Source organism: Onychostruthus taczanowskii, unplaced genomic scaffold, assembly GCF_017590055.1.
Source record: "Onychostruthus taczanowskii isolate IOZ18803 unplaced genomic scaffold, ASM1759005v1 scaffold158, whole genome shotgun sequence".
Taxonomy (NCBI): domain Eukaryota; kingdom Metazoa; phylum Chordata; class Aves; order Passeriformes; family Passeridae; genus Onychostruthus; species Onychostruthus taczanowskii.
Genome location: NW_024498773.1, coordinates 581,521 through 602,103, shown reverse-complemented (window position 1 = coordinate 602,103; position 20,583 = coordinate 581,521). Strand labels below are relative to the sequence as shown.

Here is a 20,583-nt window from a genome sequence, read left to right as displayed (position 1 = left end):
CTTACAGTTTGGAAGTTTGCTCCATCCTGTGTAATTCTTGCATTAGTTGTTAGTGATGCTTGCAAAGCATCTTTCAGTAGTGTTCATAAGATGAGTTTTCATATTTAATATCTAATTCACTGTTGAGATCTACAGTTAATCACTTCTGTATAAGTGGTGTAAACTCAAATCATAAAAACACCCCAATGAAATCTCACATGAAATTCAGATCCTAACCCTTTCACATACTTTGAATGAACTGAGTACCTTTTGCAACTGCATTCATGGAGATACTGCTGGTATTTGAAGAGCTGCCAGGCTCTAGCTTTCTGTGTAAAGTGTGTGTCTGCTCAAATGAATAATGACTTAGGAATTTAATGCAGTAAATTCACTTCCCAGGTACATTTTCTTCCTCCTTTTAAGATTTGAAAACAGTATTCATAGTTGTTTAAGTTCAGCCTAGGTATCGTTCAGTAGCACATGCTGTGCAAATCAATTCCTTTTTTGCAATATGGGACAGAAATATATTTATCTGAGTTACTTGCTCAGTCTGTAGTAAGCACATATTTTAAGCCTGGGAATAGATTGCATGCACCTATAAGCCAATAATTAATGGGTGCAGTATTAAGAAAATTCTTTACCTGATAAAGTGTAATTTAATTTATTTTCCTGCTGACTTACTGTAGCTTTTCATTTTGTTCACTCTGTGAGAATTAAATTATTAACTCAGTGACCTGTAGTAATCAAAGGCTGAGGTTAAAAGTGGATTAGTGAGTTAAGTAGCCACAATTCCTTCATAAAGCTGAGCCTGTCACCTCCTGCTCAGTGGAAAGAACTCCCAGCTTATATCCTCCTCTCTGTAAGCAACTATAAAGCTTTTATTTTTCCCGCTTGAGTTGCACTTTATAACTATATGGTGTATTAATGACTGTACGGGGTTGCTGTCAGCAGTACTTGACGACGTTAGTGGAAATCATTGTTAGTGGCTGCCTCATTCTGTCTCAGGTGAACTGCAGGAAAAGAGCTCTAGAGATGGTGCTGCAGGAAAAGCTCTGCCGAGCCATTGGACCAGGCTGTGCTTCAGCTAGAAGCCACTTCCCAGCATTTGAAGTGGCAATTATCTGGGATCTTTAATAGGTCAGAAGCTGTAAAGCCTGACACTGTGGGAATGATAGGAATAAAGGAAGAGCTGGACCATACTGCTTTTTCCCCCCATGCCCACAGGTATGGTGGGAGACTTATTACAAATGCTGATATATCTCTCAAGCCAGGTGGCTGTCCTGGTACTTTGCCTTGGAGCAGTCAGTGAAGTCAGCTCTTTCACAAAACATTTTTTTCTGGCAAAAATAAACCTCAAGGCTTTACTGGGGAGGGTATGAGAAGGATATGCTACTCTGTGAACCTATGAACCTGTGATCTGCCATGCTTTGAATAGTTTTCATCACCCCTGACTTTGTCACTCCCATTACAAAGTACGTACTGTACACCTGGAAAAATGGTAGAGAAGTACGATAAGGATAATCTGAGGTATGTGGTGACTCCCGTACTGGGAGAGATTAAGTAGTCTGTGCTTCTTTCACTTGGAAAAGGGATGAGACAGTTAAAAGTGTGTAAAAAAAATTAAGGGATGGAGTTTTTGGTTTAGGGAGCCATTGTTCATAGCTGTTTGTTTTTCTTTATTTCTTCCTGTAATCACAGAAACAGTCAGGAACAAGGGATTGAAGTTTTGAACCAGGTGGAAGTTTTGAGATAATATTAAATAATTGTTTATGTCATATCCAGATACTGGGATATACTCCTACTAGGCACTATTTATGACAAAAAATTAAAAATGTTCTGAAGGTATTTAAGTAAACCCATGGAAAAAAAGTTTCTTTTAGAGCTTTGTGAAATAAAAAGAAGGTAAAACCTCTGATTCAAAATCTTTTAACTGCATATTATGGAAGACTATGAGATCGAGCTGTATATTTGACCTACTGTTAGACTTCTTGCTTAAGTAGCTGTTCATGTTTATTTGGAGACAGGATTACCTGTTTTTCTGTCTCAGTGCTGCCACAATTATGAGGTTGCAGAGACGATTTTTTTCTCTCTCTCTTTTTTCTTTTTTTTTCTTTTATTTTTTTTAATTCTTCTTTCTCTTTGTAGGAGAGATTTTTCAACACAGGAGCCCTTTGCCCTCTTTCACATAACAAATAAGTAACTATATGCCAGGGCAGATCTCTCTAATGACTGTATGGCTTTAAAATTAAATGTTAAGTGGTCAGCATAAAAGAAAATGTAATCTGTGTACAACGTTTTGTTGGATTTTTTTAAAAAAAATATATACATGTGTATTTATCTGTACTCTTATTTAGCTTTAAAAAGATGAAAAATGAAAACAGTCCAGAAACACAAATAAGTAAAACAAGCACTCCGTGGGAGGAAAATGGCCCACAAAGGTAAGGCAAGACTTGGTGTCTTAGGTATTGTGCAATAATAAATATCATACCACAGGAGAAAGTTGAAGGTTATTAATATAATATATTAATGTGTTGTTTGATTCATAATAGATATGTATTACATGTAAGCAGATAGGTTCTTTCATGGATAAATACACAGTTAAAAATCAGGAAAGTATGTGTAAGAGGAGGTAGCCAGTGATTGAATGTGAGCAGTGGCTTTTTACAGAGATCTGTTCAAAGAACTCTGATATTTAGAATATTTGTCAAAGAACTTGAAAAGGGGGTAATAAAGTTTGGTGATGATACGAAATTGTTTAGGATGTGAGAAATTTGTCTGTGAAGAGTGGAAGAAAGACTCCTAGTGTGACTGATGGGTAGATTCTGTTGAGTCAAAAAATGTAAAGAGAGATACATAAGGACAAAAAAAGGTAACCCTATATTTCTGGTTAATATGAAGTACTGTGGATATGATGGATAACAAAGAAAACATCAGCTGTGTAGCAGTCAGAAAAACAATTAGCAATTATTTGTAAAGCAAGAGAACAGAATTATGCCATTATATAAATTTGTGGATCACATTTTGGAATCAGTTCTAATGTTCTTATCTTAGGAAAAGGAATAGGCTTTGAGAGGAGCAGCAAAGGTGATCAAAAATGTGAAAGACTCTGCAGTAAATCTGTATAAGGAGCAAGGGCAGAGGCAGAAAGGATCTTCCTTCAGACTGTAAGAGGCAATTTCAGGGGATGACATACAGAAAATCAAGAGTTGTACTAAGAAAAGAGAAAGTGACCAGGACTCTATTTTTCCAGTAAAAGAACTAAGGATCTTCAGGTGAAGCTATTGAAGGTGGTTTAAAAGGCAGGCAGTAGTGAATTACCATGAGTGGGGGACCTGTGGTCCTCCTTAGTAAGGAGGTGAATCCATAGGGGAAGCTGGGTGAGTCATGGAGCAAAAATCCTAAAGGGCTTGTGAAGACAGAGGTGCAGCAGCTGGCTCAGTAAGTCTCCTGGACTGGGAATGGTGTGGGACTCAGGAAGCACTGGGGAGCTGCCTTCAGGGTTTTGCTTCCTGTAGCTGGTTGTTTACAGCTGCTCTTGGAAACAGGCTACTGAACCATGTAAACAGACAGCATGTAAAGCGTAATCCAGAATGGTCCTGCTTTTCTGTGACAATTCAGATCTGTACCTGATGTGTCATTTGGGGTACCTTGATGACTTACCCCTTGTGCTCCTTCTGTAAAAAGCAGTACTTTCTAGAACAGGAAGAAAGCAGTGAGCAAATATTCCCTTGCTACAGACCTTTCTTTGGTTATATTTAGAAAAGTGGTATCATCTTGTCACTTTATGTCTCCACTGTTTCAATTGCTCTCAGGACAGCAGGAAGGAGGTTTGATCTTGCAGGAGCCCAACAATGGTAGAATTGAGTTTTTGCAAAACTATTAATTCTAAAGCACTATGCAGGTTTAGACACATAAACAGACTGGATGTTGCACAGAGGCTTTCACAGCTCTTAATAATTTTCAATGAGATGAGTTGTGGGAACTTTTCACCTGTGCAGAGCTGTGCTGTAATCAGCTGTCTGCAGAGGCCGGTGAAAAAGAATGGATTCAGTTTGAAGGCCAGAGGCTTTTAGGAAAGCAGAAAGAAAGCTGGAGCTTGGAACACCTCCACACCATTGGCAGAGGTTTGCATGGGTGAACAGAAGAGAAATGGAGATAGAATTGTTTCATGTTCCCAAGCATCAGCTCTGTGATGAAGACAAATGCCATGACAAAACATGGGAAGTTTTCATACTTACATCCTTGGAAAACATGAAGAATACCTAGCTCTGGGTTGGATACACCATACTAAAGCACAGAAATTTTATTATGGTAAAAGAATATTAATAAACGATAATCTATATTTTTTAAGCTTAGAGTTGTTGACCTGGCAATGCTAAGAGGTCTCTCTCGTACATTTCAAGGTTCAGTGTGAAAAATTTATTGCCAGAAAGCAGTGCTATCTGCATTTACATAGAACACCCACTGACACCCAGAAAAACACACATAGCTGAATACTCATCTGTACATGACTGCGTGCGTGCGTGCATGAATCTTTTAATTTTTGTGAGCTGAATCTCAGCTGACCTAACTGCCCTGGAAATTTTAAAGCTGACTCTTTGCTCTTCCTTTTAAATCTCAGTGGACTGTATAATTCTGCCAGTGACCGCAATAAATCACCAAAGTTTCCTTACTCTCGCCGAAGGAACCCATCTGGTGGCAGTGAGAATGAGTCTGGACAGCCAGTTCGGAGGAGGTAAGAGCCTCAAGATGAATGACTGTCAGCCCTTCTGTGTAGAAACTGGAGATCCTGCATGCTCAGTGCTCACTCGTAGAGGCACAGCTGGGTCCTGGGAAAGAGGCTATTCCAGGGGTCAGTAAAAAAACCCCACCTGCTAGTAAATAAGCCACATGACCAAGAATACCACAGCTCGTTTTGGAAAGAAAGCTTTGGTCAGGTTGTTTGCTTGTGTGCTGTTGTTGGAAAATGATGTTAAAAATATGAAAAGTTGCATTATTGGCATGGGCAAGATTCCTTTAGTTACTGGAGCTCTTTTTGCCGGGTGAATGAAAGCACTGATGGATTTGCTTGCTTGACAGTGAGCTTTCAAAACAGTGTTATAAGTACATTTCCTTACTTTAACTGCCCCAAGGTTTACATAAATGAGCCATAAAGCTGTCTTCAAAAGTCCCGTATATGAACCACCTTGCATTAGAGAGGATGCCAGCAAAAACTGGTGACAATTTCAATTGGTACAAGCTGAATGACTTAGAGGAGTGAAATAGACTGGATGGAGATTCTGTGCTGTGTGTCCTTGAGTATGTCAAAAAAGCAAATTACAGGGACAGTGCTGAAGCAATAGAGTATTGAGCAGATGATTTGTCCTGCTGAGAAGCTGCTTTTATCACTGGGGCAACCTGCCTTGGTGCTGTGATCTGTTATGAAGTATAAACAAACACAGATACTGTGCCATATTCATTGCAGTATTCCTGAACTGCCTTAGGAGCCAGCATCTGAGAGTTACATCTCATTCTGTCAGCTCTGAAATGAGTACCTTGTTTGGCCTTCAAAGCCAGAGCTGGCAAAGGGGTTTCTGACAATGCAGCTATATTGATGAAGAAATCCAATTTGATGTGAAGCTTTTATCCTTGTCAGGTTTCTGAACTGTTTCAGACCTTTTATCTGCCATTAGCTGTCTGGAACAGGAGAGAAGAAACTCACCCATAGTGCACGCTTAGTGACCTCAAATAAAGGCATAACTCTCAGGCAATGGAGTTATGTTTATTTGCTCTGTTGGATAGAGCCCTTGTAGGTGCTAACAGCAATGGGTTTTCTGAATTGATTTTGTCACATTTTAACCTCAGCCAAGTCCCAGGCAGCCCCTCACACCCCTGCCAGCAGGATCAGGGAAAGAATCAGAAGGGTAGGATATAGAAACCTTGTCAGTTAAGAAACACAGCAAAAGCCACGCACCCAAGCAAAGCAAACCAAGGAATGAATTTCATGCTTCCCATTGTTGAGCAGGTGTGCAGCCTTTTCCAGCAGAGCACAGCCCATCACACAAGGGTGACTTAGGAGGGCAAACATCATCAGCCCAAACATCCCCTCCTTCCTCCTCATTCTCCCAGTTTATACACTGAGCCTGATGTCACATGGTCTGGAATATCCCTTTGGTCAGCTGGGGTCATCTGTCCTGGCTGTGTCCCCTCCCAGCATCCCATGTACCCTCAGCCTTCTCCCCAGTGTGGCCTTGGCTCTGTGCAATCCCTGCTCAGCAATAACAAAAGCATATCTATATTATCAACCCTGTGTTCAGCACAACCCCAAAACACAGCCCCATGCCTGCCAGTGTGAAGAAAACTAACTCTACTGCAGACAAAACCAGCACAGGTTTTCTGGTGTATCTTAGTTGTCAGAAGGGCTCTTTTGGTTTTGTAAAAACAAAAGAGTAGAGACATGCAATGCAAAATGTGTCTCTCATATCAAGAAAAGTGAAGTTCACTGTGCAGCAGGAAATTGTTTTTATCATCTGGGATTTGCATTGGGTTGATCTAGTCAGTGGACGGATGGTCATGCCAATAGCAAGTTTTCTCTTGAGCTACCACATGAACAAAATGTTTTTAAAAGTCTTGTCTCATATATGAGACTATGAAGACTGACAATAGCAGGTAGATTTTAACTAAGCTATGCCTTCCTGAGTCTTGATTTTATTCATGTGCTTTCTTTTTCCAACTGGTAATAATAATAGCTGTGCTGTTTATTCATCCTTTACTGGAGTTAAGAGGAAACCACCAGGCTCTGCTATGTTGGAAACAGTAGGAAACTCTAAAGGGCAGCATGCTCTGCTTAATTTTGCAAGTCAGGGGTTTGCGATGAGAGCTTGAATGGAATCATGCCTTCAAAGCTTATTGTAAAGGTGTCCTGAAGGGTTTAAAACAAGCACATGCCCTATTTTCTCTGCCTGACATCATACTGGAAAAAAAATCCATCAAAAAACTAAAATACTTTGGGTTTTTATGGGTAGTTCTGTATATTTGTATTAAGTAACTCTATGACGCTTCATTAAAACTTCCTTAATGTTACAGGAAAAATCAAAACAGTGGTGAAGATTCAGATTTAAAGCAAAGGAGAAGGTAAATATATGACCTATAGCAGCTATGAAATAAAACTGAAGGTACTAGTCATATTTTGGTTCACTGCATTCCCTTCTTTCCTTCCTTTTTCCTCATCTTCCTAAATGCATAAAAGGTTTGTTATTACCTTTTTATTTTTTCTAATCTTTTGCTAAAATATTCTGTGGCATACCCTTATTACAGCAGAGTCTAGCAGCACATTGTTACTACCCCATGTTAGAAGCAGCTTGTGAAAGTTGACTAAGGGCTTATTAGCAACTTGAAAGTCAGTTCCAGAAGTTTTAGTTTTGGATTTTGAATCTGCAGATTTGTTGTTACTTCTCCAGCCTCCCTACCCACTTTTAATCAATCTGTTTTGCAAACAAGTGTGCTATCATCTGAGATGCCAGAGGTAAGTGCAAAGGCATATGTAACTCCTGATGGTCCTTTTGCTGTCTTGTACATTTTTTGTCAAATTTTTCTTAAGCTTCTCCTCCCTGCCCCCATCTTCCATTTCAGACTTGACTAGTTATCACATTTCAAATAAAATGTAGGTGTGAATTTGGGTGTGATCTTCAACAACCTCAGCTTTTGACAGATTTTTTGCCACATCTGCTTGTCATGACTCTGTTTAGTGCTCCTACCTTGCTCCTGTGCTCCTGCTTGCACTGCTGGAATAAGGAGACAGTGGAGTGCATTTCAATGTCAGAGGCTCCTGGAGCTTGGGAAGGCCAGGAGGCACTCTCAGGATCTGAATCACTGCAGCAGCACAGGAAAGGAGCTCTGGCAGAGATACAAACATCTCAGGACAATTACAGGAAGCCAGAGAAAGTGCTCATGTACTTTATACTTACTATGAGATAACAGAATATTTTTTGGAAGTATGTTAACATTACAAGCTGCCAGTGGTAGTCCTGTGATAGATGTCCAGCACATAAAACTGGGAAGATTTAGTTAAGCGTCTCAGGTGGAAAGCCTCAGTGCTCAGAAGGGACCTCTTACCATGTTTGTTATTGCACGTGGCAAAAGACCTTCTCCACTTCCTCACAATTTGGCTATTCTCCTCTCATTTTAACCAGAAAAAGACTGTGCCAGGATGTGAGTTTTCCTCAGCCCTCCAAGCCCTCTCCTAGGCAGTATTTTTGTGTCTCTTGTAAAACTCACTCCTTTCCGGCTCCTTATGCCTGAGTATATAGGTATTCTACCTGCAAAATATCAAATACATTACATGATGAGGAAAACAGGAGAATAAAGGACAAAAGGTACCTTAAAATTGTCAGAGATCCGAATGATCTCATGTGTTCTTGCACCTGATTTAGGAAACTCTCTTTCTTTTTTTCTACCCATTTTTGGTATTTTATTCAGTTCAATAAAAGATGATATTTAATATTCAGGGAAAGAAAATATTCTGACAATAAGCATGAGCTGCTTCCACTCAGCTGACAGCTCAGGAGCCCTTCTGTGTCCCCACAAATGCATTCCTGACAAGGAACACAAGGTAATTCAATGTGCAATACAAAAGGTGAATCAGATTTCCATTCTTGAAAAGCTAGAGAAAGGCTTGAGTTTGATCAGTTTGGCTGTTTTATCTTGTACTTTGCCTGCCGCACTGTGATTTTTGGCTGTTTTAGTACCTTATGACATAAATTACTTAAATCACATTAAGAAACTTCTTGTCATACTGAAAAATGTAGAAAAGTCATGCTAATAACCTGGAAATGTGAAAAACCAGTGTTGTTCAAATGACTTATTGATGTTGATGTAGTGGTATATTTATTAAACATCTGATAAGACTGGCCAGGGGAAAGGTATACTTTTGGCTGTGTAAGGTCTGCTGCCATTCTAGAGCATTTATTGCTCTTAACTCTTCCATTGTGCTTGAGTGACTCTTTTTGACACCATCTTTAAAAACACCAATTCTTCCTTTGGGGTTACAATTTTCTGTATTAACACACATATTTTTTATTCCCACTTTGAGCTTCACCCAGAAAAGTGTATTTTTAGCTGGCAGCATGGATAACCTGGCTTTAAATTATGAACATGAAGTTTGGGGATTGGGATGTCACTGAAACTGCAGGAACTACATTTTTAGCATTAGAGAATTAGAGTATTAGTAATAGAGAATCAAGGCATTACTTTATTCTGGCTAGGATGTTGTTCTGACCAGTATGTGCAACAGAAATAATTTCATTCTCATGGGTGTGGCCTGGGTGTGCAGAGGAAATAATTCCATGACACATACACCTTACCAGATTTTTCACTGACTTTATACAGTCAAAACCCATAGAGATTCATTGGTTCAATGTTCATTGGCTCCAAGTTATGTAGTTCTCAGTAACTGGTTTTCTATTGGATATGAATTTGTTTGCCTCCAATGCTAATTTTGTCCTCAATCCTATCTTTCCTTTCCCAGACCAGGTGTTTCCGACCATGCCAGGGTTGATGTTTAGAGTTGATGGTTGTTGTCTTTTGTCTTTCTCCTGTGCTACTCCCAGACTGTTGAGATGGTAAATTCATCAGACCTTCCCTAGTGGGACAATGCCCTGAAAAAAACACCAATTCCCTTCCTCCAGGGCAAAGGCAAACAAACCTCACCAAAGCTATAAAATGAAAAAAAAAAAAAAAATTAAACTTGGTATCTTTTCCAACAGGGAGAAGCTCCTTCTCTGGGGGAAATTTCACCTTGCCAAATTTATTCCCTTCAGGCAAGCTGGGTTGAACTGATTTTCCTATACTTTAGCTGTCCTGTTATTCTAAGACATTTTTGTTTGAATGGGAGCTATTTGAGCTAAGGATCTCCTAACTTAGAAGAGAGGGGAGAACAGACTCCATAGACCAGGGGATTTAAAGGCTCAGCAATTTGTTGGAGGCAACTATAATTCCCTGGTATTATGGAGAATTTCATGAGGCTCTCGTGTGTCAGAATGACATCTGTAACAGTGTCCTGGTTATTTAGTCCTAGTCCTCTAGTCCTCTGGTCAGACGTGCAGATAGAACAGCTCCATGCTGCATCTGTGCTGTTCCATGTGAACAATCTTCTCTCATCTTCTTTGGGCTCTTCTTCCTGAACCATTAGAACTTGCAATGGGCAGGTGCTAGTCAGGAACATTCTACCTTGTCATTAAATGTTTCCCCTTACCTGTTACCTACTCCTAAGGAACTGCTTTCTCTCCTTGGCTTGTTTGAGGTGTAGTTTAACAAATCTGTCCTCTTAGAAATGTCAGCTATCACAGAGCAAAAAAAAAAGCTGTGAGGCATAAGGAAATATGTATCTCTACCAGCATCATCAGGAGTTATCCCCTTATAACTCCAATTTCATGGCCAGAGACCTCAGAAGAAAGATTCTGTTTTCCATTGAAGCAAAACCACCACTGATTCCAACTCCAGACAGCCTAAATCCTTGTAGAACCGGCTCCTGTCAGCTTTCCTCATTAATCAGCTGGGCTGTCAGTATATTGGAGAAACACATCTGTCTTTGGGGGCATTCATGGAATCACAGAAATGTTCAGGCTGGGAAGGACCTTTTTCAGATCATCAAATCCAACCATTCCCAAGCCATCCTCACACTGAAGAACAAATGGTCCAAACCAGATTTTGATGAGAGTGCCAGTTTTAGCCAGGGGTAGAGTGGCGGAGTCCTGGATTCTAGGACCAAAGGCCTGACAGCTGGCTTGTGTGCTCCAAAATGCAGTCACAGATTTAAGGGTCTCAGGTAGTAGAGAGGAGTTTGCCTGGAGGTAGTGCAGCCTTCTTTTTTTCCATAAAGAGCAGCAGAATCCTAGTGCTACTGGTGTTTCTTCCATGCTGCCTAACATTCTCTTCAGACAAGCTGGGTTGAGCTGATTTTCCTAGACTTTAGCTGCCCTGTTCTTCTAACAGATATTTTGAGTGGGAGACATTTGAACTAATGCTTTTCTAATTTAGGATAGAGAGGAGAACAGACTCCATAGACTGAGGACTTAGGAACTTACAGGATGGGAGTTGAGGGGAATAGAATGTATACGTCTGTGAGCATTTTGTTTTTCCTGCAAACCCAGAATTCTGTATAATTTCTGCTGGGTGTACCAGAATCTGCAAGAAGAAAAGAGCCATACAGGTTAGAGATTAAACATTTCACACTTCCAAGAAACAAATTAATGTGGCATTTACAAAAAGAATGCTGAATTATAAAATAATACACATTTTAAAAAATAAATGAAAGAGTGAAATTATTCAAAATGAAAATAGCACTCACCTCATACTACAATCTGGGTCCACTACTTTTGAAGCAGTTCTTCCCAATCAATTTATAAGAAAAGGATAATATGACTTGCAGGTGTAGACAAGCACTCCAGAGTCTTTTAATTCTGATTTTCTGAGTAATGTCTTTACAGTGTTGTTCTTTCCTCATTTAGCACTGCAATAATTTTGGTCTTAGTAGATAAAATTGTCCTTTGCTGCTTTTCTCTTCTTCAGGTCACGGTCCCGTTGTAACACCAGCAGTGGCAGTGAATCTGAAAATTCTAACAGAGAGCATCGGAAGAAGAGAAACAGGTGACAATACATTAAATATTTTAGACAGGAAGATATGAAACATACAAATGGAGATGGACTTTTCTCAGATAAACCTAGTAAGAAGGGATCTAACATATTTTATGTGTATAGAGTCCTCCTGAGGCAGCTTAAGACCCTTTTCTGAATAAGAAGAGTGATAATTGCCAGACTACCTCATTATAATTGTATGCAATGAATGCCTGCTCTCCTGTTCCTTGAGAAGAGCTCAGTAATGAACCACAAGATCAAGTACAGGACACACTTACAAAAGACTTGCAGTATAAATGCAAATAAAGTGAATAATGTCTTGATACTGATATTCTCAGCATATACTTTTACCTCACAAATTCAAGTGCAGATCTTTTCAACCAGAAAATAAGTTGTTGAGAAGTAAAAATATTTTTAGTGGATATGAATCTCAATGTTTCTTTTAATTCATGTGTCTAATTGTATAAAGATTCAGTTTTCCAAAATGTCAGGTGTATGCCAAACCTAAAAGGTGTACAGCATCCAGTTTTAATAGAACAGCAATAGTTCATATCAGGTGATACTAACAAGTCCTGTATTATATATTCTATTTTTCTTGTTGCTGATATGAAAAAGATGGTGTAAATACTGATTTCCTATAAATTCCCTTCAAATCTGTGTATTTTATGTTACACTGGAGATCACAATATCCTGGAGGTATTTCTGAAAATATACTTTTTAAAAGCACATAGAATTTTCTCATATTGTATAAACACAGTGCAAAAGAAATGCAAAGACAAAGGAGGAACTGCTTTAAGGCAAAGTTTCTAAATTACTGTCTGCATGAGCTGCCATAATTTCTTCATGTCTTATATTCAGTGATAAATGATTTCCAGATCTCTGAGAAATAATTGCATGCTAGATAGTTCAGCAGGAGTATACAGTATAATTACATTTTCAGCATGACTTGCAGTAGTTAGAGAAATGTTAAAAAATCATTGTGACACTCACATGGGATGACATAAAGCACATCTGAGACATGAGATTTCTTTGAAGCTTACCTAAATTAGGGCACAGTCTTGTAGGGATACTTGGCTAACAATAACTTAGTGTGCATGGAAGGTTTGTTTTGCAGCTGAAGTTTAAATGACATGCTGAGTGTAGTTTCAGTGATCAGCAGTAAATGGTATTTTGTATCCCCTTCTCCCAGAACACTCTTGCCAGATTTTTTTCCTGTTGTGAAACTCCTTGTGCAGGGAGCTCCACCAGCAAGTGAAAGAAATTAGAGACTGACCACAGGAATGTTTTTAAGAACTCCTGGTAATATAAAGACTGAATTGTAAGAAGGATTAAGTACTGATCATCATTTTTTGAAGAATGAAAGGGCCTTTACCTCCACTTCCTCATTTCATGGAAAAAAAAGTTAAAAATAAAAAGCAAAAAAAAAAAATCAATTTTTTTTGGTTGTTTCGAAGTTTTTCACATTTTCGGAAATGGAAGATACAATGAAAATGTTAATGTTTCAGCATCTCTTGTTCTTAGGTGATCACTTGAAATCTGACCAGAAGAAAAAATCATTATCAGTGTTCGATTAAACAAATGAGCTGGAAGTCTGAGACTTGTTCCTTATGAGCAGGTGCAGGAAAGCAACCAGTTATAATGAATTTCTGCATTTTGTTAGCAGCCATAGCAGGAACATAAGCTGGAAGGCCAGAGGCACTGAGTAACTCTCCTGTTTTCAGAGATGAGCCAGCCAGGGTTAAATAGGACATTATAATGAGACTTGCAACTGCTGTTACCCAAATTTTTGCTGTTGCATAGACTAATACAATTTATTTCCCAGTACAATAATCAGGTCCCTGACACAACCAGAAAAAAAGTGTTTTGTTTTACTGAAAAAAAATGAGTGAATATTCACATTAACCAAAGAAATCTGCTTCTGGTCACAGTAGAGTAGAATATATTGTTCACATGACTAGAGATCACTGTGAACTATTTGCCAGAAGAAAACAAATTATCAGAGAAAACCAGAAATGTAGATGAGAGCTTCTGAAGGTAGAAAACTAGAAAAATCTTGGGAAAATTTTTTTTTACCTGATCTCAGCCTTTGAGGTTTCACTCCATTATATAAATGTTTTCTCCTAAGCAGATGTTCATATGAAAGTGAAGAAGAACCTGTGATGAGCATATTTCAATCACAGAAGAAATGCATTTGTGTTTTCAATCCTGTGGTCAAAATTTATTGTGTAGATAAAAATAGATTAAAGGAGCAGACAGTGTGTACTGAAGCATACTTTCCTTCCTAGCTACACTTAGAAGATGCATCTGATTAGAATCAGAGAATGACTGAATGGTTGAAACTGGCAGGGACCTCTAAGTGCCATCTGGTCCAACCACTGCTCCAGCACGGTCTCCAAGAGCTGGCAGTCCAGGATCACTCCTACATAGCTTTTCAGTATCTCCAAGGATGGAGATGTCACCACGTATCTGGGCAGCCTGTGCCAGTGCTAAGTGAAAAGTTTGAAGGAAAACTGTAATGTGCTTTCAGTACAAGGGCAACAGTTTTTATTCAAAAGTACCTTTAAATACAAATTTAGGATTTGAACTAAATTTCTTTCAGCATTTTTTTTGTCACTTCTGTCACCAAAACCTTAAAAAATATGCCCCAAAATTATTAGAATTTGAACACTGCATTCAAGTAATGTATTTAATGTAGAGATTGTGGTACCTTGGTCATCTTTTACCTTGATAAATGTGAGCATATTACCTTTCTTTGCAACTGCAAAATGTATGTTCTTCATGTCTCCATCTAGTAAGTTCTGCTGTGGTGCAGCAGTACTCTGAGTTTTGCTGATACTACTTGTTTTAATAGCTTCAATGCTAACTTTATATATTTAGATCTTCAGTATGTTTGTGGAAGTGACTGCTGTGTGTGGGAGGCAGTTGGTGGTGTCTATACCATGTGGGATGATTGCTGTTTGCACAAATTGGATTATTTGGGATGAAAATCACAACTCATTACTTGTTGCTGTGTATGTCTTTCTACTAAATCCTTAGATAGAAGTTTATGTTAATACCTGTCAGCAGATTATAGATTTAAAAAGATTTGCTTAGAAATCAAAACCTGAGGTTGCAGTCTTCTCCAGATGCTTCATACCATTTGGTAGGGTTGTGTCTGTTTACAGTAGTTGGGGATTGAGCTCAAAATTCATTATGCATGTGAGAGAAGATCTGATTAAAGGAAAAGCAGAAGCCTGTGTAGCTGGTTTAGCCTGATACAATTCAAAAGTCAAAGAGAAAAAGTACATCTGAAGTGAAGAGCAACAACAACATACTTTGCATTGCCTAGGTCTCCAGTGTAATCCTTTTATCTCTGTTGGCTTCTTTGTTTGTTGTATCTGCCAGTTTTCTCCTCTGGTTTCTCCAGTATCCCAGTCATACCATCCGATCAGACAATCCACATTTGGGAGATATTTTCCAGGGACGTTTTGAAATCCCTGCTGAATTTTAAAATCAGTACTGTGACCAAGCATATCCATTTGCTCCACCACCTTAGCACTTCATCGCAGCAGTGATATGTGCAACCTCAAAACTGCAGGAAGCATCTGTGGAACTTTGGTCAAGTGCTGCCTGGCTGCCTGGAGGGCTGTGGCATTATGGAATTACTGCAGCCTGCTAACAAATGGGCTGAGTTAACAGGATTTTGATATTTGGCTCAATTGGTAATGCATTCCATTAATGAATAATTGATTTTAAACAAACCAGCTTAAAAAAAAAGAAGGAATAAAAGGCATAGCATGTCATTTAGATCCACACAAGCCATGACAGGGACCAAACCCTCAGGGGATGGTGGGGAAGGAGTACCATGGAGATCTGCAGGCATCCTGAACTTTGTTGCAGGTTAGGATGAAAGGATGATTCTTCTGAGTGGGGACTCACCAGTGGGTTTTCCTTGGATTCTAGGAAGGTGCATGCTGAAGTAAAGTGCTTGTGAAAGTTGTAGCAGTAGGACCTTGTAGCATGATGTGTGTCTCCTATTTTGTGCAGATGAGGTAGAGGGGAATATGCAAACGGGAAAAAATTCCAGATGTTCAGCTTGGACTGGGAAGAAGAATGCAAGTTGTGTGTCTGTTCTTAAAGGCATGGATTGTTATATTTTTGGCTCATGCTCTTTCTAACTAAGAAATCAGTGAGTTTTCTTTAATACAGCTCTTACACTTTAATGCAGTTGGGAGCATTAGTTAACATTTAGCAAGGTGAAAGGTTAAGTACAGCATTGCAGGAACTGGATTTTTTGGGGAGTGGGGCTGGAAATGCCCCATTGCTTCCCAGAGCATCCTGCCCTCAGACTAAAGTCTTGGTACCTCTTTCACAGATTGCGGCAGGAGAATGATATGGTTGACTCGGCATCTCAGTGGGAAGCTGTGCTGCGGCGGCAGAAGGGGAAAACCCAGGCAGATCCAAACTACCGGCGATCCAGGCACAGATCTCGATCGTATGTAACCCTTGCACCCTTTGATGTGTAAATGAAGGCTGTTGAATCGTTTTAAAGAGCAGGAGGAATATCTCCAGTGTGGCGGTGGCCCTCAGCTGCTGAGGAGCAGAGATTTTCACAGGGCATACTCCCACATTAGCAGATTTGTCTTTGTGGTCAAATTGCCTTTGTTTTGATGATTTGAATTTTAGGGCACAAATAATGCAGAGAGGGCTTTGTAACAAGGTGCTGAGAAACTCTGTCCATGACCTGGGAAGAAGTCCGGGATGGTTCTGTGGCTCATTAAACATTAGTTCTGTAATGAGTACAGTGATTCCTCTTTTCTGGGAAGCACATATGTGGAAGCATTGAGTTTTTATTTGATAGCTGCAAAGATTTTTATGGAATACATGTACACCTGTTTAATCATATAATATCTGCAGTGGTGTTCCAGATGAAAGCAGCTGCTCGTGTTTCCATGTCAAATTATCCCTGACAAGCAGCGGTCAGAGGCATATTGCATCCCACTGTCAGGATTTCCATGATGGAGCCCTACTGCCAGGCACTGCTTACAGCCTGTTCTGACATGGTGAAGTTATCAGCTTTTGAAATTAATTTTCTCAAGCTAATGAAAATGTTGGTTTCCTTTCATTTACATTTTTCTTCTAAAATGGCCTGGTTTTGGGGCATAGACACTCTGTTTGGTATCACCAAAATCACAGTCAGCATTGAAGTTTCCAGCATTAAAATCCACTTGAGTTCTATTTTCAGCTGCCCATGTTACTAGAACTCCATTGCTGTCTCCAGTTTTATAGTGCAGTTTTATTTCTTTATGAGGAACAGAATTTACCTTTAAATATCCAAATATTGGAATTTCTTCTTCAACAGGCTTTGTACAGACTTGCTCGCTTTCAGCTGCGCAAAAGTCTTGTGTTATTAGGTGTAATTGTGCAATGATATATTACTAAACTTCAGGAATATTAAAGCTTACTTGTATGGAATCCAGCAAATACAGTTGATTAAATTTGATTTTGGTTTGTTTTATTATATACAGTAAGTGCTGTAAACTAGGAAATGTACTTGGTTAATAATGGTTATGTTAAATTTGTAGCCAACTTTTCTTTTTTCCCCACAGGCCAGGGAAATCTCATTGTTCGGACAGCACGGGTTCCCTCTTGTGGTTAACTTAAATTATGAAATAGCTTTGATTTTCCAGCACAGAGACATTCTGAGTTATATTTAATTTAAACTACTTTTAGCAAAAACACATAGATGTTAAACATCTAACTTAGAAAGCAAAGGTCCTAGAGGAAGCAAAGAAATGAGGAAGTCCTGAAAATTTTGGAAGGCTTCTCATTTCCTTTTGCTATTCTTTTAGTTATTCATAAGTTTCTCCTTTTTTTCACACTCACCAGTTAAAAAAAAACCCCACAAAACCAAACAAACCCACAATGAAATAAGCCCAAACTAATTTTTGAAAATAAATTAGTAAAAGGCATTTAACTGCTAACATGTAGTACATTACAAGAGAATGCCTTTAATTTAGTCTGGCTCGGCTGTTTGTTTAATTGACTGGATACAATTCAGAAGAAAAGGAAACATAATTCCATAGGTTATGGTTGATTTGGTTTTAAATGTTGTCAAATGGTCATTTCAACTTGCCCATTCAAACATTGATATAAACCCTTAAATTTAGTAGAACAGGTAATTCTTTCACAGTAAGTCCATTATTGCATTTGTAAATGGAGCTTCCTTTTGGATATGTGAAGTAGTGTCTGAAATGTTTGTTACTGTGCCTGGCACTGTACATTTCATTTACTTGATAATAAGTAATATTAATAATTTGTGGTGGCAAGGTGGTGTCTTCTTGGTCTTGGGAATAGAAGTATTTGACAGGAATTTGACCTTTCTTTCTCCTCAAGGAGTAAGCAAAGGCAGAGAGCTCCCAATTCTAATTCCACAGGGTTTATTTTCAAGAGTTCATGTAAAACATCTGTGTAGCCAAAGGGCTTTTAGTAATTAAGAAGAATGGCCATAAAATTCCATGGCTGTTTAAATTTACCATTTGTGACTCAAACTGAAATATTAATAAGGGTGCAGATGCAGGCACAAAAAATAATGTAGACCTTATTAATGTGTAGGCTGTTCCAGCTTGTGCAAACGAAATAAAAAATAAACAAAAAACCCCTATGAGATTCATCACTTACTGGGAAGCCCCTTTAGGTTTCTTGTGCATTAGAGAAACTGATTAGCATGCAAATTGTCCAGAAGGTATTGATTCAGATACTGAGATAGGACAATCTGAGTTCCAATATATCAAAACAGTGAGCTCTAAAAAAATTCACAGTAAAAAGATGAAAACAAAGTAAAAGAGGGATTGTGATCTGGCTTTAAAGATTTAACAGAAGAATTGCTTTGTTGTGGGCTCTCAAGAACCATACAAACATGAATGTCCTATGCAGTATATGCAATACCTACATTTCATCTTACATTTCACTTTTCTTTTTGTAAGCTTTCCATCGTTCTGCTTTCAAAGGAAGGGGGAACAGGCCTTTGGAAAGAAAATGCCTTAATTAAGTTACTTTATCTGTATCATATTTCTTTATATTCTTTGGTGGGGAGCTAACCTGAATAAATGCTGTAAGGTTATCTCAGTATTGAAACACTTCTCAAAGAGATGGAAAATAACTAGTTGCAGGATGTGAAGTCTAAGAGAAGTTTGGTCTGAGGAATTATTGTATTTAGCCCTTTTTTTTTTTTTTTTTTTTTTCTTCCATGGTATGCCATACTGCTAAATTGGTATTGTACAGCAAAGTCTTTATTATTAGTGTAATTGCAGGGATGGAAAGAGGGAAAATGGCAGAGATCACAGAGCAAAAAACCTGGAGCTGGTCACAGAAAGCAGGAAGCACAGTTCCTAGAAAGCGGAGAAATGAAGATGTCTTCTTATTTAACCACTCTCTTTCCATGCTGCCCCACAAATATTTCTTACTGTGGGTGAGGCTTCACACAATGCTTTGTGATACTTGAGACTTAAGGCCAGGTCCTGAACTGCTGTATTTCCATGAATAAGTAAAAGCTATGAGCTGATCAAATGGGTCAGTGGTGTGCACAATACCCTGCTTTGTGTGGGTCCTGGGTTAGGAAGCGATCTTGGGGCTTTGCTTCCTCGAGCAAACTAGGGCTTGTAATCATGACAAAGCCTCCCTGGAGAAGCTGGCATTTTTCAGGGAGCTTTCACATCCCCCACTGTCTGATTATTCAGCCTCAGAAGAGGACGTCTATCTTTCCACCCCCAGGGTGACTGCAGGGTTTGCAGCTGCTATTTTGTGAGCAGGAAGCTAGGTGGGGGCAGAAATCAGTTCAAAACTGAGGGGTGATAAAGGCTGTTAAATGCCACTGAATTTACTGCATGGGAGTTAAAAGCAGCACGGACAGATGCAATAAAGAGAAGTAAATGCAAGAAGGGTGAAGGAGTATCAGGAGTATTGTAATTAGCCCTTTATTTCTTTTTTTTTTTTCCCTCTATGGGATGCCACACTGCTAAATTGGTATTGTACAGCAAAGTCTTTATTATTATTGTAATTGCAGGGATGGAAAGGGGAAAATTGCAGAGATCACAGAGAAAAATACCTGGAGCTGGTCACAGAAAGCAGGCACAGATAGCAGGAGGCACAGATAGAAGTGAAAATCAGAGAAAACTAAATGCATTATAATAAACAGAAACACAAAAATCTTTAAAAAGCTCTGAACACAGACAACAAATGGACTATAAACCACCCATGCTGTGGCTGTTGCCATCATGAGAACCTCATGAGCTGGAATGGACAGCAGTTTGTCAAGGATGGGAATCATCCTGCCTGGAAAATCTTGGAGCCTGAGATGGTTATGGATTAATTAATTTTAGCCCTACTAGGGAAACACAAATGCTAGGTTGCTTTTCGCCCTTTGGTCTTTGTCTGGTGTTTATAAACCAGTCAAGTAGTATCTCCTAGTACTTCTGCTCCTATAAAATCTAAACATTACCATCCCAAAATATTCTGCCTTTACATCAGCTGTATAGTGTTTACTGCCATATAAACGTCTCTGAACATTATTCTTAGGCTGAAGTCTGGAAATAAGCCAAACATGGAAATTGTGAGAGCCCATTTAGAAGTGCAAAAATGCAGATCTCTGCTGTCCTCCTTAATCTGCATCTAAATTTGGATTAAATCCCTCCTAAAACATCTTTGAATATGTTAGTCCTTTTTGGCTAAGAGAATAAAAGATCAGGCTGTAGGACCTGATGTGTAGGAGTATTTGAGAGAAACGTTGAGCATATTTATGTGCGCTGCATGTGTGTAAAAGTTGCATCCCTCACATCTTAGATAGTGTGGAACAGTCTAGCTGTTGACACTGAACCTATATAATGACAAGGAAAAGAGTTATCTGATCTCTCCATGCAAATGTAGTTAATCTATTGCTCTGAATGGGTTTGGGTGAATTCCAGGTGCAGCTTAAATAACAGTGGTGCTTTTGCATTTACCTTGCAATAAAGA

General features: G+C 39.0%; 1 protein-coding gene across 1 annotated transcript in view; it reads left to right on the top strand.

Moving 5' to 3' along the window:
- The window catches only part of EPB41L4A (erythrocyte membrane protein band 4.1 like 4A), a 125,106-nt gene that overhangs the window by 97,715 nt on the left and 6,808 nt on the right, over positions 1–20,583 (top strand). Inside the window, exons 14-18 of the mRNA XM_041399172.1 lie at positions 2,334–2,417; positions 4,601–4,714; positions 7,045–7,092; positions 11,527–11,604; positions 15,947–16,066. Coding sequence (XP_041255106.1) covers positions 2,334–2,417; positions 4,601–4,714; positions 7,045–7,092; positions 11,527–11,604; positions 15,947–16,066 — 444 coding nt within the window. The remainder of the gene's footprint in view (positions 1–2,333; positions 2,418–4,600; positions 4,715–7,044; positions 7,093–11,526; positions 11,605–15,946; positions 16,067–20,583) is intronic.